Source organism: Musca domestica, unplaced genomic scaffold (assembly GCF_030504385.1).
Source record: "Musca domestica strain aabys unplaced genomic scaffold, Musca_domestica.polishedcontigs.V.1.1 18, whole genome shotgun sequence".
Classification (NCBI taxonomy): Eukaryota; Metazoa; Arthropoda; class Insecta; order Diptera; family Muscidae; genus Musca; species Musca domestica.
Window position 1 is genome coordinate 4,459,380 of NW_026712238.1, and position 27,712 is coordinate 4,487,091.

The 27,712-nt window shown below is 32.1% G+C and overlaps 1 protein-coding gene across 1 annotated transcript in view; it reads right to left on the bottom strand.

Moving 5' to 3' along the window:
- LOC101889994 (voltage-dependent calcium channel type A subunit alpha-1) overlaps window positions 1–27,712 on the bottom strand; it is a 206,278-nt gene that overhangs the window by 123,452 nt on the left and 55,114 nt on the right. Inside the window, exons 9-13 of the mRNA XM_059120872.1 lie at window positions 23,450–23,509; window positions 23,233–23,337; window positions 14,241–14,438; window positions 13,561–14,074; window positions 526–861 (exon numbers count right to left, since the gene is read on the bottom strand). Of these exons, the coding sequence (XP_058976855.1) occupies window positions 526–861; window positions 13,561–14,074; window positions 14,241–14,438; window positions 23,233–23,337; window positions 23,450–23,509 (1,213 nt within the window). The remainder of the gene's footprint in view (window positions 1–525; window positions 862–13,560; window positions 14,075–14,240; window positions 14,439–23,232; window positions 23,338–23,449; window positions 23,510–27,712) is intronic.

Sequence of the window (27,712 nt, forward strand, 5' to 3'; positions counted from 1 at the left end):
CGCCCATGTAAGATAAGGTCTTAGCATATGTTGGAAAATCCAATTTTTGTTGTAAGAAATCTCTAAACTTAAAAGATTACAGTAGAAATTTTGTCTGGGCACAAGAACAATGCCATTTAACCAAGATTTATTCAGCAAATGTTATGGTTCATACTTGGCGCCCAACAAAAAAAAATTTTGAACTAAACGTTATAATTTCCAGATCCCTCTTCACGTCCTCAAGAAAAAAAAAACTTGAAAATAGAATGCTACGAAATACTTAACCCTTTTCTCGCACAAAACAGAACTTAATCATTATTTTTTTATGTATAGCGAAAAGATAAAAGATTAAGTTTTTCAAGAAAAATCAAAAGCAAATATGAGAATATTTGGTAGAAATGATATAAATACATATTATAGATATCGATATAAAGACAGACGAGAATAAAATAGAGCTAGAAAGACTTGTAGACAGACGGACAGACACAGACAGAGAGAGACAGAGAATATATATATAGAGTGAGAGAATACAAAATGAGTATTTACGGATTCGTCGGTGATAATATAAACATTGATGAATATGGCAACATTGGTTTTGGACCCTCCGTAACTTCTTCCTCTTCCTTCTTTTCCTCCTCCTTCTTTTTGCTCTTCACTTTGGCCGCCGTAGCACCTTCGCCACCATTCTCGACATGGACGCCATCACCTTGTAGCGCTTCCATTTCTTTCTCTAATTCTTGTAATTGTTTCTCTTTATCTTCCTCGACTTGTTCCTCTTCGGCAGCAGTTAATTCTTGGGCGTTTGCTAAATTATCAACAGCGATAGCCAAGAACACGTTTAGCAATGTATAATTACCGAAGAGTACCAAAACGATAAAGTAACTGTTGTTGTGGTACACGCCAAGAAAATTATTGATTTGAATTTTTCAGCAAAACGTTCGACGACGACGGAGGGTCATTTGAATGGGCCGGATCGTTGCATGATGATGTTGTAAACCATTGTTGTATTTAATTTTTTAAAATGGTTTTTTTGTTTTATTTTGAGGGGGAAAGAGAGAGATATAATGTTTTGCATAAGGTTTAAAGTTTCTTTAGCTTGAAATTGAATAGTTTTTTTTTTTTTTTGTAGGAATTTAAATTGTGGGGGATCTTGCAGACTTTCTTTGAAGCCATTTGTAAACAAAAATTAATTGATAAAAAATACGAAAATTATAAAATTGGGTTATTTGTTGTGATAATAAGAGAGAAAGAGATTATGTTTAAGTTGCATATGAAGGGCATAATTTAAATGGTTTGTTTTTTTGATGAGAATAAGGCTATATATTAAAATGAATTTAAGCTATAAAATATGTTTTAAATATTTGACAATGACATGTTATGGTTTTAATGAGTATTATTTGATGAAAATGGCGTACAGTATAATGAGATTTATTTACCAAATTATGGTTATGATTATAGTTATAATTTAGTCCAAAAGAACTAGGGAGGAATATCCTCCTCTGAATCAATTTTTGCCAAATTTGCCGAGACATGTATGCCTTTTCAATTCGGGCTTATATGATAATATATTTGGTGCAAATAACTTGAAATCGGATAAAGGTATGGGAGCTATATCCAAATCTGAACCGATCTCCAAAAATTTTTTCGAAAGGTGTTTCTGAGCTGTATTGTCCAGCAGTTTGCAAACAAACAAAAAGGTCAGCTGAAAATGTGTACCTTTGGTTGGCCACCAGAACTCAAGCGCCGGCCATGATAATGGTGTGGGCCGCCATACCAGCCAATGGTCACTCTCCACTCGTATTAATCGACCGTGGCATGAGAATAAATGCCGATTATTATCCTGAAAATATTCTGGAGTATGTATCAAAGTAGACCTTGGACATTCCAACAGGACTCAGCACCAACGCACTCAACACGCGCCACCCAAGAATGGTTACAATATGAGGTTCCTCGCTTCATTTCCAGCGCACAATGGTCACCAAATCCCCGGATTCCGATCCTTAGGACTATTGTGTCTGGAGTATTTTAGAAAGCAGGGTTGGCACTAAAAAATACCAGAGTGTCGATGACCTAAAGCAAGCGTCGGGAAAGGGCCAAAATACCACAGACCAACGTTCGGGCAGCGTGTGACGGTTTCATTGGTCGTTTGAAGGCCATAATTCGTGACAAAGGTGACCAATTCGATCAAATCTACACTTATTCTAAAATGTGATGGTATTTCCGATACTTTTTTGTTTTCATTCAATAAAATTTAAAAATGTGTAAAAATTATGGCATTTGACTTTGTTGCAGTTTTTCATCTCACCCTGTATATGGGAGCTATATCCAAATCTGAACCGATATTGGTAAAATTTGTCGAAGAGGTTCCTGAGCTGCATTTGATATATTTCCCCGAATATCGTTGTTACGGGTGCATTTTACGGCTGTGAAGAACAAATATAACAAATCGGTTGAACAATATAGATGGGAGTTATGGCTATATCTGAATCGGTTTTTTACCAAATTTGACGTGCTTGTTTCTAGGCTCAATTTGGTTGTATGTGCTAAATTCCATCCGATTTGGGCTAATATTACAAGTTTTGTGCACAATAAAAGGATAATCGGACGAAGACACATTTGGGAGCTATATCCAAATCTGAACCGATCTCGATAAAATTTAGTAAAGGCATTTCTGAGCTGTATTTGATATATTACTCCAAATATCGTTGTTATAGAGTGCATATTACGGCTACGGAGGACAAAAATGAGCAATATATATGGGAGCTATGGCTGTATCTGAACCGATTTTTACCAAATTTGACATTCTTGATTCTGGGCTCAATTTGGTCGCTGATATTACCCGTTTTGTGTACACTAAAAAACAAATCGGACGAAGATATATATGGGAGCTTATCTAAATTTTCACTGATTATCGGCAATATCAAAAAGGTTCGTCCTTGGGCCGAAGAAATTGCTTGTGCAAAATTTCATCGAGAGCGGGCTATAAATGCGACCTGCACTTTTTTTTACAGAAATACAGGGACCGACGGACGGATGGACGGACATGCATAAATCGACTCAGAATGTGATTCTATGCAGATCATCAAAAGAAAATACGAGTCTATCTCGCTTCCTTTCCTATGTTACAAACAAATGCACAAGGACACGTTGTGCAGGGCTTAAGAAGTCTTTAAAGAGTCTTTCTTTAAATCAAATGTAAGGTCGTTAGAAAAAATTGAGGCATTTTTAGAGGCGACATTCAACATTTTAACACTTTTCATTTTACTCTTTGTACTGTACACCATTTTCCTGTAACAAAATGAATTTATATGGAAAGGTAATGCATGAAATAAGTTTTTAAAAAATTTGCAAATATTAAATAAAATATACAATATTTAATAAGGGAAAACTGAAGAAAATCTATATAAATTTTTTGCAATAAAACAAAAAATTTCAATAGGTTTTCTAAAGTTTTCACAATTGAAGACATCAACATTTAAATTCAATTCAACATACAATTTGGAGAAATAAATTGTATATCGAATTGTTTAAATATATACACATTATGTGTATGTCGGTAGGTAGGTATGATAACTCTCTGTTGTTCGTTAACGTTAGTCTTGCCAAAAGATTTGTATCCCGTTTGTTACTCTTTTTTTTTTTTTTTGTTCGGAGAATTAAAGCATTTTGTAGAGCGCGTAGAAAATTGTTATTAATTTCAAAAAAAAGTTATTTAAAAAAGTTAAAAACTATTGTAAAAAACCTTAGATCTAAGAAATAAACTCATATATACAAATGTCATATACACATGTTGGTATGTAGCATTGGTTTTACTTAGAGGTAAAGGATAGCGTAGAATAAGAGTTAGAGGTAGTCCATAATATGAAGCTGCAACTTATATATAAAATGAGAGAAAATTTACAAAATATTTTTTTCAATTGTTAGTAGATACAAATAGCTTACAATGTACGAAGAGGGGGAAGAAAAAAATAGTTTAAGGCAAATATTGATTGATTGATTGATGTGTTGAGCTTTCGCCAGAACTCGATTAAAATCCATCACCTAATTTCATAAGTAAATTTTCCAAATTTTGCATATTCTATTTCGGCTTTAAAATTTACTTGAAATTATTTGGAGAAAAACATTTTTATAATATCTTGTTTTTAGTTCTACAATATTATGGCTTTGCATTTTTCGCAAAAGAATTTAACTGAAAATTTTAAGCATACCTCCAAATGGATATCTTAAATTTTTAAGTTAAATTCCAATTAATGGAAAGATTATAAAAATGTTTTTGTTTTTATGTAGAACGTTGTTTCCCTTTTTACGATCATCTTCCATTTGTTCGAAATCCAAGAGTATTTTTGGAGACAAGCAGTTGTCCACCTGGGGGTATAACATTTTTTTGACATTTAAAAATCTTTCATAAAAATCTGGCATGCATGCGTATGTAGTTTGTATTTAACTCATGCTCGTATAAAATGTGTAATAAACGTGTGTTGGTTATTGGTAGTTTACTTTCTTTTTGTTCATCCAAAACTGGTGTTTGTCAAAAATGATCGATAATGCAACGTGTGTGTGAGTGGGAAAAATAAAGTTTTGTAATTCCAGTGGTGTGCTAGAAACTGTGAAGTTATTGTCACCTTAAGTAAATACAGGTTAAATATTGGTTTTGAGCTTCTTTAAATGATGAAGTAATTCAGATTTGTGAAGTTATATATTTATATTCATAGAATTATATTATTATAATTATATATTATTATACATTATAATATATATTATTATATATTCATAGAATTATTTTATATAGCTCCTAGTCATCGTACATAAAAATAAAATACCAAGGAGTAATTAAATAAAAGACAAAGGGAAACCCAAGATGTCTTCTTTATAAAATACCAATATAGGTCTTCTAAAGAGTGATTTTTTAGGTATTATCTTCTTAATATTTTGTTTGACTATTACCACTTGAGTTTGGGCTATGATTTAACAATAAATCGTGCTATAAACGAACGAAGCTTTTTAATCATTGATTTTTTTTTATGAAAATGCCTTTTCTGTTACGAAATTTCATATGACGCTTCATCCAATTTATGATCAGTTTCATCGACCCACTGAAGCGGCTGTTCGGGCTACTGTGACTAAATTTCGCACTAAATTTACTTTATCAGACTTTAAACAGGCAATTCGTTTACAATTTTGCAGCTGTATCTGCTAGTATTAATGATGACCATCAATACTCGATTCAGTCGCCGTTCGCAGCAATTGAGCCCCTGTAACTATACAACGGGGATAATTCAGCAGAAGAATTTAGATGTAATGACCTATTGTAGTTGGTGAAGTTGAACGACCAAACGCAATACTAACTTTTCGATGAATGGGCTTCTGCAAAGCAGTCCGAAAATCAACTTTTTTTTATCGAAAAAATGTGTTTAGCGAGGAATCACATTTTTGGCTAAATTGCTATCTAAAAAAAGCAGAATTGTCGATTTTTGAGGGAATATCAGTCAGAATACATTAAAAAAAGTAACAGGTTGATGTAGTTTATGGGCTGGTGGCATCATTAGACCGTATTTCTTCAAAAATCTTGCGAATCGTAACGTAACTGTGAAGGGTGAGTGCTACAGTGAGATGATATCCAACTTTTTGCCTAAAATGCAAGAGCTTGCATGGCATGTGGTTTTACCAAGACAGTGCCACACAGCACCGATAGTAATGAACGTACTGAGAAAATTTTATTTCACGTTCGAGACACGTCTATTTTTGTGGGGCCATGTAAAATCTCATGCCTATGCAGATGAGCCCGCTTCAATTGAGGTATTTATTCGTGAGGTACCGGCCGAAATATTAAAAAGAGTATGCCAAAATTGAACTAAGGATGTACCATTTGTATCGCGATTGAAGATTTTTATGCATTAATTTTCAACCACTAAATAATCTAGACCATACAACCAACTCATGCAATTTTCTTAATTTTATGCACTATTTATGAAAAACTTTCCTAGGGTTTAAAAAAAACTACAAGGGGTCAGCTGTATGTAGAAGACAAAGAGAGAGAGAGAGAGAGAGAGAGAGAGAGAGAGAGATCTTCCATACATAAAAGATCGAGGCATGTCACTCAGACTTAAGAAAATTACGAAAGGGAAAGGAAAAAGGAATAGAGGTCTCTAAGACGTTGACGATCAAGAGAGGAGACCAAGAGGTATTATATTTATAGGGCCCGCAATCTCACGTTTTCTTTTTGAATTTCTGCTTATTTCGTGAATGGAAACACTTAGCGGATGTCAGATTTGAAAAACAATTTGTTTTGTCCTTCCGCTGAGCGAATATAATTGTGTATACACTTAAACTACGCTGGTAAATAATGCGATATTATTTTGAAAATCAAGGTAATGTTTCAGAATAGGTGCAAGAGAAGCTTCGTCAGCTCTGTATGTTCATTATATTGAAAATTAAAGAAACTGCATCCTCACAGATAAATCAATGCATGAAAAGACAAAAACAGTGAGTGCATGAAACGCCATCAATTTACCGCCGTTATCACCAGTTGAAAATTGCGGAGGCATCATTGAGACGAATTTTGCACAATAACCTTGGTATGAGGACATATAAATTCAAACTGAACAAAAAGAGTTTTCGCTTCACTAAGAGAGTACGATCGACCTACAGATGCCGATTTTGCCCGTATTCATTGAAAAGCCGATATACCCAAAACGTGTCACTGTTTGGTGCGGATTTTGGTCCAGAGGCATAATTGGACCATTTTTTCTTCAAATGTGAGGAAGGAGTTATCGTTACGTTATCGGTCTATGTTGAACGAATTTTGTTCACAAAAAAAAAAAAATTTTGGACATATAGAACGGAATTTGATACCAGTCGACAAGAAATTTTTTTGAATCATTTGGAATATTTTTTTGAATGCCTACTTTTATTCACCAGGGATATTTTAATTTCGGATTAAATCTTATTTTATGTTCTTTCAATGCCACTGAAATATTGTTACACGTCGCACTGTCAATCATTTTTGACTCACAATCAAACCTAATTTTTGTCCAACTTATACCTTTTTTTAAAAACATTCTACCATATTTAGTATTTGGATATAGTTTTTAGAAAGTTTTTGTCCTGAAGTATACTTTGATGGATTTTTGTCCTAATTTAAAAATTATTTTTCCTATTTATGAAGCCTGATTTTAAAAGTTCTAAATATATATATTGTGCTTTTAAAAATTGTATTGCATCTATTGAAAGCTTTTCGTATGGATTGTACTGAAAGTGAATTGAGCGAGGTTTTTTGTACAGAATGAAGCTTTTTTGACATTATTTGTTGGGGAGTTTCAGCCAACAAAGTCGTTCCAAAGAGTCTAAAGCAATCTCAACTTCTTTCTATTTAATGCTAAAAAGTAAACCATTTGGAACGATTTTGTTCTGAAAAAAATTTTCAAAAAAAAAAATGTTTATGGAGTACTGTACATGGAGTACATTTTTAAGATTTAAAATTAAATAAAAGTTTAACAATAAAATTATTTCAGCTCAGTGTCTATTTAAAATAATTAATTTTGTTTTTTTTTTTTTAATTTCTCATTAAAATTCACTTTCTGTACAATACAAATTTTCCAACTAAAAAGCAAAATAAGCTTTAAAACAAAAAAATATATTTTGAAGCAAATGCGCAAAAAATATATATATCAAGAAGGATGAAATCGAGTTTACTTTGAAGAAAGCTGTTTAAAAGCTGTATAGCTTATATAGTGGAAAAATTTGAAATATAATTTTGCTTTGTGCAACTTTTTTCAATTTCGATGATTTTTCAATTCGTTTTTTAGCGATTTTCGTTTGTGATGATGTCTTTAGTTTAATGCCTTCAATTTGAAACTTGTAATTTTTGTGACAAATACACATTTTGATTTATTTTTAAGAATTTGTTTTTTTTTTGTGTTGATGAAAACTACATATTGGTCATGCAATTTAAAAATGCACTGAACGGAACTCTAACAAAATAAAATCTAATTAATGTGAAATGTATGCAAAATACCACGCAAATGTTGAATATTCGTTGATTTTGATTGTAAAACAATCAACAAATACTAAAAGACAATTTGAAGAAAATAGAAATCATGTGTTTTTTTGATTTAGAAATCAGTGAAGAAATGTGTTTGTGTGTTGAACTACAAGTTGAGAGTTGAGTAACGAAATTATGTAAACTATGTAAAAATTCTACTAAATATGAAATGTTTAGATTTGTTGTTCTTAATTTATAAATTGAACGAGAAACTTGCTAACAATTAATAATACTATACACATGTTTCTTGCTATACAAAAAAACAACGTTTTATATTTCTCTCTACGAAAATACCTGCATTGGGAAATGAAGCTTCTACATTAAAAGTTTGTTTATTTGTCAAATGGCAATGGGGGATCGGCATGAAATGGAATTTCAGCCCCAGGCCCAATTTATTTTTCTAAGGTATAGAACACAAATTTTGTTTTCTTGACAAATGAAACAAACTTTTAAAGCTTATACGTAGTTTTTTGCTGGTGAACAAGGATTCACAAGTTTCATTTAGTTATCCTCATGATTACTACCACAAACAGGGATTGTACACATTAATGGTTCGACGTTCTAAACATCGTAGCAGGGATTCAAAATATTTAGTGATTGTTTTTGTTGTTTGCCCCAAGAGCAAAAATGGTTTGCGGCAGGCAACAACTCAACAATTATTCACTAACCCTTCGAAATTGAAATATATATGCTATTGAGTAAGGATGAAAAGCTCTATTTAATGCTGGACATTAGCGTAGCGTGTCTTTTTAAGCATTAAATTAGAAATTTTCTTTGTTAAGGGTATGTGTTATTAGGGATGGGGGCATTTTTATAAAATTTCTGTTTTTTTTTGGAAATTTGAATGATTTGAAATAATTTTTTTCTTCTTCTAACTTAAAGGAATGTATACTAGGGAGTGAGTTTGCCAAGGAAATAAAAGCTATATATTAATCAACAGATATATTATCTATTTTTGTAATAATTATGAGAAAGAATTTTAAAAATTTATATATTTATATTTCATATATTTATACATGAAATATAACTTTTAAAAGCTTTGGAAAGTTTAATATACCTAATAATTTTAAAGCTTTAAATTTTATTAATATTATTCAAGAATAAAAACATTAGGGCATTTTATACGTGTCAAAGGGGATAGATTCATTAAAGAAGCTTTAATATATAAAATTATTATTTTTATAGCATGAAATTTAAATTTTATTCAAGAAGATTATGTAGATTTTTAATTTTTAATAAAAAATATTAACTTACATTAAAATGAGGACTTAATTATTTTGTTATACCATATGTTGAATGAATTAAATTCAATTAGATTATGTAATTTTTAATAAATTCTAAAAATCTTATGAAAATATATTAATTTGTTCCAAAAACAAATTGCTCAAAAATTGAGGACTATATTATACGTTATACCATATGATATTCTGAGTAAAATATGATAAATCTTGCGGATTCTTAAGATAATGGCCAGATTCCGGATTTTTGAGACAAAATGTTCCACCCGGGCTTTTATGCACTACTGTAAAGGTACCAGAGGCAGTTCTTCCTTCTAGCTCTGATAAGAATAAAAGGATTTGCAAAGTTTGAACCAAATCGAATGATTTTTCCTCTTTCTGAGTGAAAATTACTTTGTCATTCCATTTGTAACATCCCTAAATATTCGTTGTAGATCCCATATATTCATAATCAGCTTAAAATTCTAAGTCGATTTAACGATGTCCGCCCGTCTGTCTGTCTGTTGAAATCACGCTTCAAAATGTGGCAGAACAATTTGTATTGTGTCTAGGATGGTTGGTATTGAAAATGAGATATTGGGATCGACGTTTTAGTATCGGTATTTTTACGCATTTTTTCACTGATGTGTCTCAAAATTGGTATTTGTAGGCCACAATAGTTTCTAGGCCCGGTGGCAAAAAAAAAACGTTAACGTTTTTCTATAGCCCCCATATAACGCTACCTCCCGATAGTCGGGGTTTTGATGATTTTTGGCATTTTTTGAACGGATTTGTCCAAAAATTGGTATTTGTAGTTCATAATGGGTCCTAGCCCCGGCGGCAGAACATTGAATAATTAGGTCCACGTTATTCTATGTCGCACATATAACAATAATCACCGATATTCGGTCTTTTAATAATCCTAGTCACATTTACCCACGAAATTGTTTCAAATTTGGTATTAAAGAAGAATAGGTAGATGACAATCCTTGAAGTACAAAATAGTCTGTGAAGGTTTCATTTTGATATTGTGGAGGGTATTAAAAGTTCGACCTTTTTTTACTTGATTCTTTTTTATTTCGGGCTATACCAGAAGAAGTAGGCAAAAATATCGCCTATCGCTGAATTTGATCCAAGTTTGGGCGTTTTCGGGGCTGAAACGGCACCAAATGTCCTGAAATGGATCTCGTTCAAAGAGAAGAGCATCCAAAGTCGTTATTTCGTTAACGCGCATTTTGGCCGTACAATTTAACAGAATTAAGTCAACAGAGGCGAACGTTTTTGTCCCATACAATTAAAACCTGAGACCTTCAAATGACCTAAATATATATCAAACTTTCGGAAAGAAGTTTTAAACATTTGAAATAATGAAGATAAGAAGTTACATTGTCTTCAACAAAAAGCTCAACTCCAAAGAGAGAAAATGATCAAAAACATGAAGATTTATGAAGATTTCATTGTGAAATTAGAAACCTTCAAACTAACGAAAATCAGGAGATAAAGAGATTTCAGCAGATGGTGCACCTTGATATTTTTATGAGTTAAAAACCTAGATCTCGAAATGTCAATTATAGCTAATTTGGTAGGAAAGTGAGGCTTGAATCAGCCTTGGTAAAGCTTCCTGAGCTCGGCAGAGTTTTTCATAATAAGATATTAGCCATATGTTGAGCGGCGGTGGAACTGTTCTCTTTTTTAAGCTAGTAATACCACTTTAAATAAATATCAGTGCAGTGTACTTAAAAAAGGTACTAGATATAAGTTGCGGGCAGAGCTCCGAAAAAAGGGTAAAACTCGCTCGATGTCGAGAGGAAGCACTCTTTGGAGCAGAAAAAAACAAGACGAGCAAACTCTTTTGCTTTGCTCGTTTAAGAGTAAGAGTCATTCCGTTAGTAGCACCTCGATGGGATATATATAGGTCCACGTTTGGGTATAGCCCCCATATAACTGTACCTCCCTATATTCGGTATTTTGATGATTTAAGCGACATTGTTCAACGGAATCGTTTCAAATTTCGTAATGATAGTTCGTAATGGCTATTACAGTCTGTGACATCAAATTGTCTATGCAGGTTCAGGTCTTCGTATAGCCCCATATATCGGAACCTCCCTATATTCGATACTTTGACGATTTAATTTACAATATTCACCGATTTTTTTTTTAATTTCGCATTTGAAGTTCCTAGTGGGTATTACAGCCTGTGACAGAAAATTGTCTATTCAGGTCCAGATCTTCTTATAGACCCTAAATATCGATACCTACCTATATTCGGTATTTTGATGATTTTAGCTATATTATTCATCGGAATTGATTCAAATTCCTTATTTAAAGTAGGCCCACGTCTTCGTATAGCCCACATGTAAGGGTACCTCTCGATATTCGGTATTTTGATGATATTAGCGATATTATTCACCGGAATGGTTTTAAATGTGGTTTCAGCGATTTTTTCAGGTTTCCCATTTGAATCGGTCCTATCATGTCTTCGCATTTTTGAAAATTTTTAAAAAAAATGGTGGAGGGTGATTCCGCTCCCACTCCAATTTTTCAAACAGAAGTGACTCGGGAAAGCTGTCACACACAAGAACAGAGTCAAAAGCAAACTCTGTATAAAACTCTCACTCTTCGAGCAATCCCGCTTGCCAGCAAGTTTCACTACAGAATTAAAACGATAAAATCTGTGCTCTGATTGCGGGGCACTCATCCTCTTTTATTTATTCGGTTGGTGATACCACTTTGACATACACAGAATTACAGATCAGTCGGTGAAGGGCTTATCGCCTCTTACTACACAACTTCGTTTAGAAAATTTTTATGCTCCCGAACTTTTTTTTAAATATAAACTTTAAAATGGGAGAAATTAAAAATTGAAGTGCTAAGAGAGCTACATTACCCACTAGGTACGAACTCGGAAAATTAGAAAAAATGTCAAAATCCTTACAAATTACTTTTTTTTCTCGGTCACATTTGTCTTGTAACAAGTTTTCAAATTGGGCGCCATTCACAGGTTTGGTGCTTTTGTTTGACTGTGTTTTTTATAAATTTGCCAATTTAGTACAGCGTTGTAAATGTGGTAAAAGTAGCAGATTCTGCTACTTTCTGGAACCGTTAAATTTCTGAGAAAATTAGCATATAGACAATAAGAGGTAACACATATCATCCATTTCTTACGCGATGTGTTTTTCCAAAACTATACTTAAGAATCTAATTGAAGTGGAAACTATCAAGTAATCAATGAAATATTGTCGGCAAAGTTGAGACTTAAAATTAGGACTGTAACATATGGTATAACAATTGTAGGCAAAATTTCAATTAAATAAATTATTTTTTAAATTATTTCTTTTACTCAGATAAAAAAAAAAACTTAGACGTGTTTAACTTAAATTACTCTTACTGTATACATTCCTTTAAGATTTCTTAGAAGCATACTCTAGTTTGTCAATTAAAAAAATTGTATGTAAATGAGATTCTACTGCTTCGAAGTTCATATAAAATTTAGCTAATAGCCCCAAAAATATGATTATTTTGTTTTGTGATTGTGATTTTGATCTTCGAATCTATAGGGTATTCTAATTTTTTGTAAATATATATTTTTTTAAAAAATATAGCGATAGTTTTCGAAAACTCTAAAAAAGGAAAGTTTTACTACATTTTTGGTTAATTTTTGTTTTGAGAAAACATTGATGATTTTACGTTGAACATCAATGGTGATTTGAAGAGAGGAACAATTTGTTTTTTTTTTTCTTTTTTTGGCGGAAGTTTTCAACTAATAAGTATAAGTATAACCTATGAGTACGGGTTTTTTGCTTTCTTTTTTATTTGCTTTTTGATATTTCGATAAAAGCGACACCACATTTATAGTAGGAATAAAATAGTTAAGAAAATGGGAGAAACTAAAAGGACAACTAAAATGATATTTAAAAAAAAAAAAATAAAAGCAGTAAAACGAAAACTAAGACAATAGACAAAAGAAGCTACAAATTCATTTAATATTAATTGGTTAAACCAATCTAAGCTAATTTATTTTAGAGGGTTAAAATGGAAGATAAAAGCTTTGATTTGTTTTTTTAATTTTTTCTTTAGCAATAATCTTCATATTTTTTGGTGGTTAAATTTAATTAGATAATGTACAAGGAAATTGGAATTTTTTTTCTTTATTTTTTTTTTATTAAGAAAATCTAAATTTAAAATTTATCGGAGAAGAAATTGAAACAAATAGAAATAAAATAAGGCCAAACTGAAAATTATTTTGGAGGGAGGCGGGGGATTACAACAGGAAGTAGGCAAGAAGTAGAAATAGGAGAAGAAGAAAACGAAATAAAAACTTACACAGAGTAAATCATTCCTCTTTTAGCGCCACCTTGTGATATAATACCCTGATACATAACTTCATTCCAATCTTCACCGGTTAGAATTTGAAAGACAGTCAGTAAGGCTATGGGGAAGGTGTTGAAATTTGTTTCGGGAGTTTCCGTACTAAAATTAAATTGCCCGCCAAACAATTGCATGCCAAGTAGGGCAAATATCAGTATGAACAAGAAGAGCAGGAACAACAATGAAATGATGGATCTCATCGAGTTCAATAGCGAAATCACAAGATTTCGCAGTGATGACCAGTATTTGGTCACCTTAAATATACGCAGCAAACGTAACGCTCTCAAAACGGATAGACCGAATGAGCCACCCTTAACTTCAGACCATATAACTTCGAATATCGAACCACTAATGACGACACAATCGAAACGATTAAACGACGATTCGAAATATATCCTTGGACCCATTGCATAGATCTTGATGAACATTTCCGACATGAAAAGGCCCAGAAACACGAATTCAGCATAGTCTGTAAAGAGAATGAGAATGGAAGGACAGAGTGGGAAATACAAAGAGAAAGAGAGAGAGAGAAAAGAACACATTAAAAATATTCTCCAATTAACTCAAGTTTACCACAACACAATCACAAGAGAGTATATGTGTCTCTCTCTCGGCGATCAGTTCGCTTGACTTACATAAAAAATCGGATAGATACGGCGGTTGACCATAGTGTTCGACGGCCACACACACGGTATTCAAGAACACCAGTACTATGACAAACCAATAGAACCATTGCTTCTTCACGGTTTTTCGTATCCAATAACGAAAACTTTTCTCAATACGCCAAAAACCCGTACAGCTTCCTTGAGGTTTTGAACGAGTTTTCAAATAGCCTATTGGTGGTAGAGAGTGTGAAAAAAAATGAGAGAGTGTTATTCACATGTCATAATATAGGTAAAAAAATTGAAAAATTCATAGTTTGTGTAAATGTTATTAAAACTAATGATTAGCTTTTTGTTTTGTATACATATGTGTGTGTAAGGTCGCATATATGTATTGTGAAAAGTATGTTATGATGTACTTTTTTGTTGGAAATTTCTTTCTTATACGCATTGTATAATTATTATAAGGTAACTGCTAGTGTATAATATAATCATTTTTATTTCCAAGAAGTATGATAGAAGAATCAATGTATAATTTTTATAATTTATTTTTTTTTAAATTTCGATATTTCTTTAAATTTGTTATACAACAACACTTGCTGTTTCCTTATATTCCTATACCATGCTTATATGAAATAATTTTGAAGACACACATTACTTTTTGTTCTATAAATTATTCTGGGGGTTTTCAACAAAGTCCAATTCCAATATTCTTAAATCTATGTTTTCTTAATTTGGATATTTTTTTTTATTAAAGTCAGGAGATCTAAAGGTTATTAGTATTTGCTCTTTATACCTCTAGAGGGATGTTCTGTAAATATTTTTACTACAGTAAAATATCAATGATTTTGGGTCCAGTAGTTCTTAAAATATTGCTTATTTTTGACATATTTTTGGCAACGCGTTCTTAAAAATTTTTAGTTATTGGTTTAATATAAAATGGGTTTTTAAGTTCTAATTGTCCCTTTAAAGTTCAATAACGTGCAGCTGATAGTTTATGTATGAACATTGTTAAAAATGCAAATATAACTCGGAAAATCCTTCTTTTTTTTGCTAAATAATTCATGATCGTAACTCTTTTTAATTTTTAAGAAAACCAAATTCTCCAGGATATTCCCCTTTAAAATGTTATTTTAATAGCGAACTAAAAGAAAATTATCAATTGTGAAGCCTCTTAAAAAGGTCCTAAATCTTTGCTCGGATAGTCTCTAAGAAATTCCCTGCTTTATCTCAGATGGTCCGTCGAGGATAAAAATCAATGATTATGACTGGAATTGTCCCTCAAAAATATAATTAAAAACCACTATTGTAACTCTTAAGTAACCTTAGAAATATAGCTCAACCACTTCTCTAATTTGATTATTTTCTCTAAAAACAAAATGTTTATATGTATGCATAATACAAATATTTGCATCAGCCAAAAATGCAGTAAATATTTCCAATTTTGTTGTTGAAATTTTCCTCGGCCTTATTTCGAGTAACTTTAAAATAGTTAAAATTTTATATTTGCAAAAGTTGCATCGATTTTAGGCTTTTTTTACACTTAAACTATATTTTTTTCCTAAAATTTTTCATTTGCATTTTCCCGCAAATAATTTCAATGTAGGTCTATGAATATAATTGATTGCTTGTATAAAGGTAACAAGTAAAAATCAGCTAAGTTCGGCAGGGCAAAACTCTTAATACCCTCCACCATTTCAAAGGAAATATAAATATAAAATTTTTTGTCATAGGCTGTAGTGCCCATTACGAACTTAATATACGAAATTTGTTACAATTACGTTGAATAATGTCGAAAAAATTATGAAAATACGGAGTATCGGGAGGTACTTTCATATCGAGGCTATACGAAGATGTGTACCTGCATACAATTTTTTTGCCATGAGTTGTAGCATCCATTAAGATCTTTAGCTATACGAAGACGTGACCTGCATATAAAATTTTTTGTCATAGGCTGTGCCCGTTACGATCTTCAAATACGAAATTCGAAATAATTCCGGTAAATAATGTCGCTAAAATCACGAAAATAACGAATAACGGGAGGTACCGTTATATGGTGCTATACGAAGATCTGAACCTGCATACACAATTTTTTGCCATAGGTTGTAGTACCCATTAGGATCTTCCAGTACGATATATGGAACGATTCTGTTGAATAATGTTGCTGAAATCATCAAAATACCGAACATCGGTAGGTATAGATATATCGAAATCATCAAAATACCGAATATCGGGAGGTACTGTTATATGGTTGCTATTTGAAATTCGGAACCGTTACTACAGCCTATGACACAAATTACTTATGCATGTCTTCGCATAGCCCCCATATTACGGTTGTCATTTGAGCGATATTTTTGGACGGAATATTTGAACATTTTCAAGTTTCTTCCAAATGTTAGTGAGCATAAAAAATTAGCTGCTTTTTTACCTGACGTTTTTTTTTTTTAAATTGATTCATGTATCTTTCGATGTCTAATGGAAATATGCATTTCTTTCTTGGAATCTTATGGTGGATATTTGTTGGACGATTTGCAGAATTTTAATTTCTCATTTAAAGTTAGTTTTCAAGAATATTTTTGAGGGTTAAAATTTTAGAACAAAATATTACAAAACAATACAAAAATTTGCAAAAATTGGAATGAGGTCGAAAAATTCAGCCTCAAATTTCTTTGCGATATAAATATTTAAAACTCCGATGCACCTGTTTTCTTTTTTAGCTATATTTTTATATATATTTTATAATCTGCTGTATTTTTTCTGCAATTGTTTTTCGTGTTGAACAGTGTAATGGCCACAATAGTGGCTTAACAACCAATACCAATATAAAAAAAATTTATTTATTTATTTATTTATTTATTTTTTTTTTTTTGAAAATGTAGTCTGGAAATATTTATTAAAAATATATCTTCGTATAAATCTAAAATTATAACTAATACGGGTCATCAAGTCATGTTCTTTGGAGTTACTAACGATCCTAGGTTGGGATTACATATTAATAAATACGCAAAATCTTTTCATAATACATGTATTTTTATAAAGAGGTAATACATAGGTGTAGGGGATACTTCAAAATTTTTTGACTCATTTTTGGTTAATTAATTAACAACAAAAATACGTACATTAGTATGTATTGCCTTTTTTTAAATTTTTATTTTTTAAATATATATTTTTTAATAAATTATTTATCTATAAATTCTTTTTAAATTTTGGCGTGTGTCATTTCTTTTTTCAGATTGGTATGCAATTGTTTGTTAATGATTAATGTCTATGCATATTGATGTTAAATTGAATGATTTTAAAAAGTTTATAATAATTAAGTGTAAATGGTGTAGTCATCTTCGGACTTTCAAATGTTCAATTTCTCAGCTAATATTATGAAGCATAATGTTTGCAAAGGTTTGTTTGAATTTTTTCTACCAATTTCTTTTGGGAAATGTGCAACTAGTGTTGTAGTTGTATTTCTTTTTGTATGAACGCTAACTAATTACTATTTTGTAATAGCTTTATTTGTATTTGTATTTGTATTTTTTTTTTTTTTTTTTTTTTTTTTGAAATGCTCTCTAGACCTATGAGACATAATACGATTGTGATTTGTGTATATGTGTGTGAGTGTTAAGAAAATACGTGAGTTATAATTCTTGTAATCGAAAATACTTTGTGGTAATAGTTAATTTAAAAAAACTTTGCTTTCATTTTGATGAAATCAAAATAATTTACTTACATAATTTCAATAAAAATATTCGTTGTATTTTTTTATATATTTTTTTGTTTCGACAAAGAAATTAAATAAAATTATAGAGTATTAATTGAAGTTTGTTTTGTTTTTTTTTTCGGTTATAAAATAAAGTGAAATAACATTATATAAAATTTTAACAACACATATAGAAGGAAGAAAGTAATCGAAATTAACAATTGAACGAAATCTCTTACAGTTGTTAAAACAATACATTTAGGGTAAGGTTAAGTAAAATCAAATAGAAGAAAGTTATTTTTTTATAAAGGGAGGGAACTATACAAACATTTAAAAATATAACAACGACAAAAACAAGAAGGGGATTTTCTCCTAATCTATGGACATTAAAAGGTGAACAGTATATTTTCACAATATCGAACGAAATGTTATTAAACGAATTTAAAAATTTAAAATAAATTTAAAAAATAAATTTAATTTTCAAGTAATAAATTTAATTCGACATTGTGAAATGGAAAGAAGGAGGTAAATAACGCACAAAATTAACATAGAAAATAAATGCAAGCATTAAATAAAGGATTTTAAATATTAGAAGTTACAAAGAAATTTGAAATGAGTTCTATTGAATAACACAGTTTTAACTCCAAGTTACTATTTCTTCCAATATATTTTATTAAGCAATTTTAGGCCCACAAATTGGAACAATATCAATATAACTAACTACCTAGAATCTATACATTGTAAAATGCTGAATAAAATGGTGTAGCATGCTTATAGCAAAAATGTAGAATTTCTTGCATAAAAATATCCCAGATCTGTGATATCCTGTATGTTTTAGAAATTTCATCAAATTTGGTACTTTAAACCGAAATGAGTGTTTTTTAAATACTATAACATTTCAAACCGTACAACACTCTTTGATTCTTAGAATGACCCATCCCCAGGTAAGACCCCAATTTAATATTTCAATGCAAATATATGCATTTTATAATACCTGTTGGCATTTTAGGACTTAACATATTTACATAAAAACTGATTTACTGACTGTGTGTAATTAGACGAGATCCCCATAGTAAGGGTACGAAAAATACTAAACAGTACTGCATATTACAACGTTCGCAATCTCGTAGAATAGGTGTATATAAAGCAGAGTACTGATTTATCCTTATCGCTCTGAAGGGAAACTTGCTCCTCAGCGGCAGCGCTTGTAGAGTTGAAGTTTTATACAGAGTTTTGATAAATTACATTGAAATCGGTTCAGATTTGGATATAGCTCCCATATATATTTTCGACCGATTTCCTTTATTTAATACACCAAATATGATATGTATGTTAGATTTCAATAAAATTTTGAATGAGTGTCGGAATTTCCTAAAAAATTTAATTATATAGAAATCGGTTGAGTTTTGAATATAACTTCTATATATATTTTCGGCCAATTTCACAACGAAATTTGGTACAAAAATACATTTGAAAATTATATTCAAATCAGTACAGATTTGGATATATGTAGCTTCCATATGTATTTTCGGCCGATTTCAATGAAATTTGAAATTTGTGGAGGAATTTGAACTAACAAAAAATTTTGTCAATTTATATTGAAAACTGATTTTATTTTGGTCAGCTAAACGCGTTGGCAGACCGACTGATTTCTTTGTTTTCGCTGATGAATGAAAAAAAAAATACATCGGCCGAACTTTTAATACCCTCCACCATATTTAAGGAAATTGAAAATTTAAAAAAAAAAATCCGTAAAAAATTAAACCTCTTATGTGGGGGCTATTCGAAGACGTGGTCCTTGTAGTACCGATTCCGAACTTCAAATTCGAATTTTGAATAAAAAGTGGACCTGAATTGACAACTTTCAGTCAAAGGCTGTAGTATCCATTACATGCTTCAAATACGACATTTGAAACAATTCCAATTAATAACGCCGCTAAAATCATCAAAATACGGAATATCGGGAGATATCGTTTTATGGGGGCTATACGAAGACGTGGACCTGCATAGGCAATTTTCTGTCATAGGCTATAGTATTCATTACGAACTTCACATACCAAATTTGAAATAGTTCCGCTAAATAATGTCGCTAAAATCATCAAAATACCGAATATTGGGAGGTACCGTTATATAGGGGCTATACGAAGACGTGGACCTGCACAGACAATTTTCGTTCATAGGCTATAGTATTCATTACGAACTTCAAGTGCCAAATTTAAAATAGTTCCGATAAATAATGTTGCATCAAAATACCGAATATCGGGAGGTACCGTTATATGGGGGCTATACGAATACGTGGCCATACATGGTCCATTTTCTGTCTTAAGTCTATTACGAACTTTAAATATTAATTTTGAAACAATTCCGGTAAAAATGTCGCTAGAATCATCAAAATATCGCATATCGGGAGGTACCGTTATATGGGGGCTATGCGAAGACGTGGACCTACATGGCCCATTTTAAATACCAAAAGTCCTACTTCATTTCGTTTGGAAGCTAGAGAGATTTCCACAGACGGACGGACGGACATTGATAAATCGACATAGAATGTTATGCTTATCAAGAATATATAAATTTTTTGGGTCTAAAATGTATATTTCGGGGTGTTACAAACGGAATGACAAATTTAATATACCATACTATGGTGGAAATTTTTATACCCTACACCACATAGTGGTAAGGGTATTATGTCTTTGTGCATTTGTTTGTAACATGGAGAAGGAAACGAGATAGACCCATAGTTACTTTTGAGAACCTTCATAGAATCACTTTCTGAGTCGATTTATGCATGTCAGTCCGTCTGTCCGTCCGTCCGTCCGTCCGTCTGTCCATGTATTCTTGTGAACAAAATGCAGGTCGCATTTATTATCCGATTGAGATGAAATTTTCCAAACAATATTTTTTTGGCCCAAGGACGAACCCTATTGAATTTGGTGAGAATCGGATCAAATTTAGATATAGCTCCCATATATATCTTCATCCGATTTCGGGTTAAATGTGCACCAAATGTCCACTATCAGTCCAAATTACCTGAATTTTGGCACACCCAACCGAGTTCGGCCTAGAAGCAAGTATATCAAATTTGGAGAAAATCGGTTCAGATATAGCTATAGCTCCCATATATATCTTTCATCCGATTTGATCTTTAAGTCCCTCGAATTCCTACTATGCACTCCACAACCGTGATATTTGGTACCAGGTATTAGATGGAGCACAGAAATAGCTGTTTTAAATTTTATCGAAATCGGTTCAGATTTGGATATAGCTCCCATATATATCTTCAACCGATTTCGGGTTAATTGACCACCAAATGGCCAATATCAGCCCAAATGGCCCGAATTTTGGCACATGTGACCGAGATTAGCCTTAAAGCAAATACAAAAAATTTGGAGAAAATCGGTTCAGAAACAGCTATAGCTCCCATATATATGTTTTATCCGATTTGGTGTTTAAGCCTCTCACATTCGTAATATGCACTCCACAAGAATGATATTTGGTACCAGATATAAGATACAGCCCAGAAATAGCTGTTTGTAATTTTATCGAAATCGGTTCAGATTTGGATATAGCTCCCATATATATCTTCATCCGATTTCGGGTTAATTGTGCACCAAATGGGCGATATAAGTCCAAATGGACTGAATTTTAGTACATCGGACCAAATTCAGCCTAGAAGCAAGTATATCAAATTTAGTGAAAATCGGTTCAGATATAGATATAGCAACCATATATATGTTTCATCCGATTTAAGGTTAATTGTGCACTAAATGGTCAATATCAGCCCAAATCACCTGAATTTTCGTACATAAGACCGAATTCAGTCTAGAAGCTAATACGTCAAATTTGGAGAAACCCGGTTCAGAGATAGCTATAGTTTGTAAAATGCATGATAGAATTAGATAGATTTTGATTTTGTACCAAATATCTCATAGAGCTCTGAAATGCCCTGTACAAACCTTTTTACGAGAGCTCTACTAAATATGCATAGTGGTGTAGGGTATCATATAGTCGGCCCCGCCCGACTTTTGAGCTTTCCTTACTGTTTTTTTTTTTTTGTTTTGGGAATTCTTATTAGACTTAAGTAGATTTATGTTTCAGTTGCCTTTTCAAATTAAATATTGATAGCAAATTATCTTAGAAGGAAGTGAGCGATTACATCCGATTGGCTGGTATGTTTTAATTCTAATTACGGTACGGTAAGATTTAATTTTTCCAAAGTTTCTTTCTTTTATAGGTTCGGCACCTGAATTTGGAGCAAATAATTGTATTGTCGTTTCCACATTTTCCCATGATTAACGTCAAAATTTCTAATGGACAATATTGATATATAACAATACTGGGGCTTTAGAATATTTTTCCATAACTTTTTTCAGGTCGACTCAGTTTTTAGACAGATATTTATTTATTTATTATTAACTTATTTATTTATTTTTTTTTTTTTTTTGAAATATTTGGAGTTAAAACCTATTTAAAATAGTTTACTGTAGAAAAAAATGTAAACTCTTTAAGCAAAAAAATAAACTAGTTTTATACAAAGTCAACAAACTAAAAACGAAAAAAACTTTAGCAAGGAAACTTGAAAACAGAACAAATTGAAGAGAAATCAAAATGAAATTACCTTCGGCTTTTTCGCCACCCTCTGTTTTAGTTTTGTTTGGTTGGTTGGAGATAGTTTATTGGCATACACAAAAAATCAAATACAAGAAAGTAATACAAAAATAAAAAAATGAAGAAGAAGAAAAAAATCATCAAAAAAGAAGATAGAACGAGAACAGAAAAGAAAACATACAAAATTTTACTATACAAAAACGGAATTCTAGTTTGACAAAGTGATTCTTTTTTTATAACCTAATCATTGTAAATATATAATAAAGAAGTGTACACCATTTTTTTTAACAATATTTGAAAAATATATAATTTGAAATTGCTTTTTAAACAGTCCCTAAATTGAATGCAAATTTTGAGTGGATTTTTTCAAAATATTAACATTGTTAGTAAATTGATTTGTGTTTCACTGTAAATTAAAATAATTTTTATTTGTTGTTGTGGTTGTGTTACAGGGTGCTACAAAAACATTGTTGAATTTCGTGTGTGTGTGTGTTTCAATATGCTGATTTTTTGTTGGTACTTTTTTGGTTTTGTAAATCACATTCCATATTTGCAATTCGAAATTATTCAAGTGTATTTTCATTAATTTTTTTGCATTTGTTGTTGTTATTGATTAGTTTTTGATTTGAACATTTAGTACAAGGTTTTTGTGTTTCAGACAAAGTGTGTTTGGTTTTTTATAGATATATATTTAAAAAAAAAAAAAACATTTCATAATTAACATACCATCATCGCCATAATCTTCTTCACCCTCCTCTTCCTCGGTATCGGTTGATTTCGATTTGCCCAGACTTTTCAGTTTTTTTCTTTTGGCAGCATTTCGTCTTCGTGCTAGATTTTTTTTTTTTTTGGACACAAAGAAAAATGCACAATATTAATTATTAATGTCCTTCGTGAGGTGTAGGTTTTTTTTTAATATTTTTAATTGTTTGGCAATAAATACCCTCCATTATATGCATTCTCTCCTCTTCTGTTGTACGCTCTTCGGCTAATATCACTTCCTCTGTGAATTACAAAACAGAAAAAAATAAATACACCCAAAGAAATATGTTAGTTCAATGTTCATAAAAATTTCAAATCAAAATATTATTTTTAATAAATATATTAAAATATTTTACGTTAGTGTTGTTATAGAAAAAAAGTTATGTGTTTACAAAAATGTATTGGTGTGTATGTGTGTGGTTTGTATAACTGTTAGTAGAGGTATGTGTGTGTGTGAGTGTTGTTGGTGTATGTAAACGAGTCAAGTGTTTCTTATTTTTTTTTTTAATTAACAAAATACTATACCAGCTCTACATATCCACTGAACATAGCCGTTTAATTCTCTTTCTAGTTGCTGTTGTCTTCTAAGTTTAAGAAACTCTTGTCTATTTTCTACTTTTTCACGTTCTTTTGCGAATTCACTACAAAATGAAATATTTTTGGTTGGTTGGTTTTGGTTGTTGATTTTTTTTTTTGGTTTATTATAATACAAATGAAGAAGAAATTAAATATAAATAAAATAAATAGAAAACAATAAAAATAAGCCAACGAATGAATGCGGTATGAATGCAAATGACAACAAAATTAAGTATTTAAATTTTAAAATTAAAAAAATATTTTTGCTTAAAAAATTTAACTTAAAAAACGTTGAAATGATAGTTTAATGATAGCAGAGATATATGATTTTGGCGTTATGATCGGTTGTTTTCTTCTTGCTAGTGTAAAGCATGATTATTTTTGTTGATGATTTCCGAAATATCGCATAATTAGCCAAGCCACTATCTATCGGGTCGGAAAAAGGGGTTAGGCATTTCCTGTGGATACTAAAATGGATCTTGGAGATCTAGCTGAGCATAATTTGGGGAATATATCAATACACATATCAAAATTGTTATATAAACAAGCATTTTTCGTTAAAATTAAACCGAGGAATGTTTAATAAAATACCCCTTGCATATTCTTTTTTAAAATATTTTTGATTTTGTTGTTACAAAATAGTTAAGCTAAATCCCATTTTAGAGTAGCATTAAATTAATAACTCAGTGGCGGAGACTCCGTGGGTATTGGGGGAGAGTCTTGGCATAAATGCTTGAGAGACAAAGATTGACAGACCGACGAGATGCTGTTTCGGGAACCCTAAATGATCCAAACCTTTGTGTGTGCAGATTATCAATGAATGTAGTCAGAGGATTTCAGGTTCCCAATATATTTATGACAGCCGATAGCCATAAATACTTTTAGTAACATTTTTGAAAAGATGGAAAAATCGTCCATTTCGAGTGAAATCTAGGCCCAAACCGACGCCTGCCCACAACATTGCCTAGTGTGTGAAGTCAGAGTTTCCAATATATTTTTACGGGTACTAGACTCAGGTGCCAAGATCAGAAATTTATTTCGCGACATTTGTAGGGAGGAAGAGCCAACTGCCCGGAAATGGTGAAAAAGTGCATATTCCTAGTGAAATTTGGACCCAAAGCCGACCCTGCCCACAAGACTGACTAGTTGTGCGACCACAAGGTACTTGAATATATTTTTATGGGTACTAGACTTAGGTGTTTAAATCTTAATGCCCCATAGGTAGTGATTTAAATGTACAACAACATTTCCCTCCATCTTCGACTGGCTGTTGGTGTGGGCGTATTTGCGGCCCTAGTTTAATATGTCACCATTTCGGTAAACAGCTTCACCTCAATTTGAATGACTTTTAATACTGACACGAACCACTCCCTAAAACAGGGACAGGCAAAACATGTCAGGACAAATCGAGTTTGGTTAAGAAGTTCGAGAGAAAGAAGTCCAGAGTATTCCGATAATTTGTATCCCCACATAACGGGGCTCCTAAGAAACCTTTCGAGAGTCATTATAGACCGATTGCTGGTTATTTCCCTTCCTTCTGGATAGATAGACAACCCTCTGAGACATGTTCAACCACCGTCTTGCGAACAATCAATACCGAAAAGTCCAGAGGTGTACTCCCATCAGTAAAACTGAGGACTCCGACCAGTAGTAAATATTTAAATCCAAATATGTTGTCTACCATAGGATTTTTCCTAAAGAGATCTCAAGCAGTCTTTCGAATAGCAGCACTACACACATCGAAGAGTTGAGAAACCGGTCCAGGCTCCTAAACGAAGGACGTCTGGTAAGGCCTGTTCTTTTGAAATCCTGTTATGGTAGTGGTAAATTCGAAGCAACCTTCTGAGAAAGATGTGAATGCTTGGAAAGGTGGTGAGAATACTGAATACCGGCAAGTTCTTGCTTTCAAGGCACTTCCATCAATAAAATGGATCCATCATTGGGGTCACTCCCATCAGTAAAACTGAGGACTCCGACCAGTAGTAAATATTTAAATCCAAATATGTTGTCTACCATAGGATTTTTCCTAAAGAGATCTCAAGCAGTCTTTCGAATAGCAGCACTACACACATCGAAGAGTTGGGAAAACGGTCCAGGCTCCTAAACGAAGGACGTCTGGTAAGGCCTGTTCTTTTGAAATCCTGTTATGGTAGTGGTAAATTCGAAGCAACCTTCTGAGAAAGATGTGAATGCTTGGAAAGGTGGTGAGAATACTGAATACCGGCAAGTTCTTGCTTTCAAGGCACTTCCATCAATAAAATGGATCCATCATTGGGGTCACTGAAAACCAAAATGCACTTAATCTAGAGAAGAGAATCAACAATTAGTTGGTATGGAAAACATAGTGAACCAACAAGGAGTTGCAACTTATCATAAGGAATCTGAAGTTCGAAAGGAATTTTTCTAACGAAATCGTAAGCAGTTTTCCGATAATCATGATCCCAAAATATGGAACATGTTTAGCCTCCTTAAAGAGTGGCGGTTACGGGTAGTTACATTTCATCTGGAAATATGGCAACAAGGAAATAGGGTAAAAGCAATCTGCTCAGAAAGCTGCGAAGGGACCAGAAACATTTACAGCTTACAAAAATATACGGCTTTGGCTAAGTCGGCTGAAGTACAATCTCTTAGAAACGAAAAGGGAAACCAACGTTATTTTAAGCCCTCATTGAAACGGGTGGCCTTAGATGGCATATGTGGACTTGTTCTAAGTATTTAAGGCCGAGATCTCGATAAGAGCAACCTTCTTCCTCTTATTTCCAATTTATGATTTTTGATAAGTAGAATCCCCATATATTGAAAAACTGTTAAAATTCTAAAGCGCCCTTAAGAATGGAGCTCCTGTTGAGCAAAAAATCATTAGAATGGAGGTGGGGTCAAGTAAACTTTCTAGGTAGGCTGTGAAGGCCCTGGAGTCTAAATTAACTATATCAGCTTAATGGAATGTAAGCTTCCAACCAAGACGGCTGTATCGCAAGCCCGCCAGAACACTGCGGTTTTTTTTAAGAAGGGCTTCTTGGAGAAGTTTTTTTAAAATGGCACTTGGAAATTCTTTGTACGAAATATCTCTTTTCTTCAAGAGGAAGAATCTGCTTCATTTTCTCACGTGAATCTAAAAATCATAGGTGGTGTAAAAATTAGACACTTTTGTACAGATGCAATTGGCCTCACTACCTTAGGCTAGAGTTGAAAATGTAGAAACTCCTCAATATTTTTACAATATACAATTTCTAATATCGAATTTTCTACTTTCAGCATCTTTTCTTTCATATCTTAAATTTTTTCTTAATTTGGACACAAAATATCAAAGGTCTCCGAATGAAGCAGCAATTCTTTAAATCATATCAAAAACTGTTTGTTAACAAAATATCAAGAAAGAATTTACAATCACGATAACCCTCAGCTATTTATTATCATGACGACCTTGGATCCAAATTTATCCTAAAATCTTAATCCTTTATCAAATGTATGAAATACAAATTCATTAAAACAGGCTCAAATGCGCATCGTCTCAGAAATATGTATGTATGCTGATTTATGTTCTGTTTAATGCAGTTTCATGAAATGTTTATCAAATGGTTTCGAGGGGGGTCTCATCCTATCGGTGTTAGTATAAATTTACTTGGTACTTGATTTCTGAACTTTGGTGCATCATTACACAATAGAGTTGGGTTTTGTAAATGTTTGTTGGTTGATTTGTTGTTGTTGTTTCTTTATCTTTAATACATTATTGTGCAATTACTGTGATTCGACCGCATTTACACAAATGTATGCAGTTACGTATTTCCATTTGCAAGTTGGATTATTGCTCTTCTACAGGACAGTTGTTTTGTTTTTTTTCTGAATTGCAATCATTGAATGAAAAAGA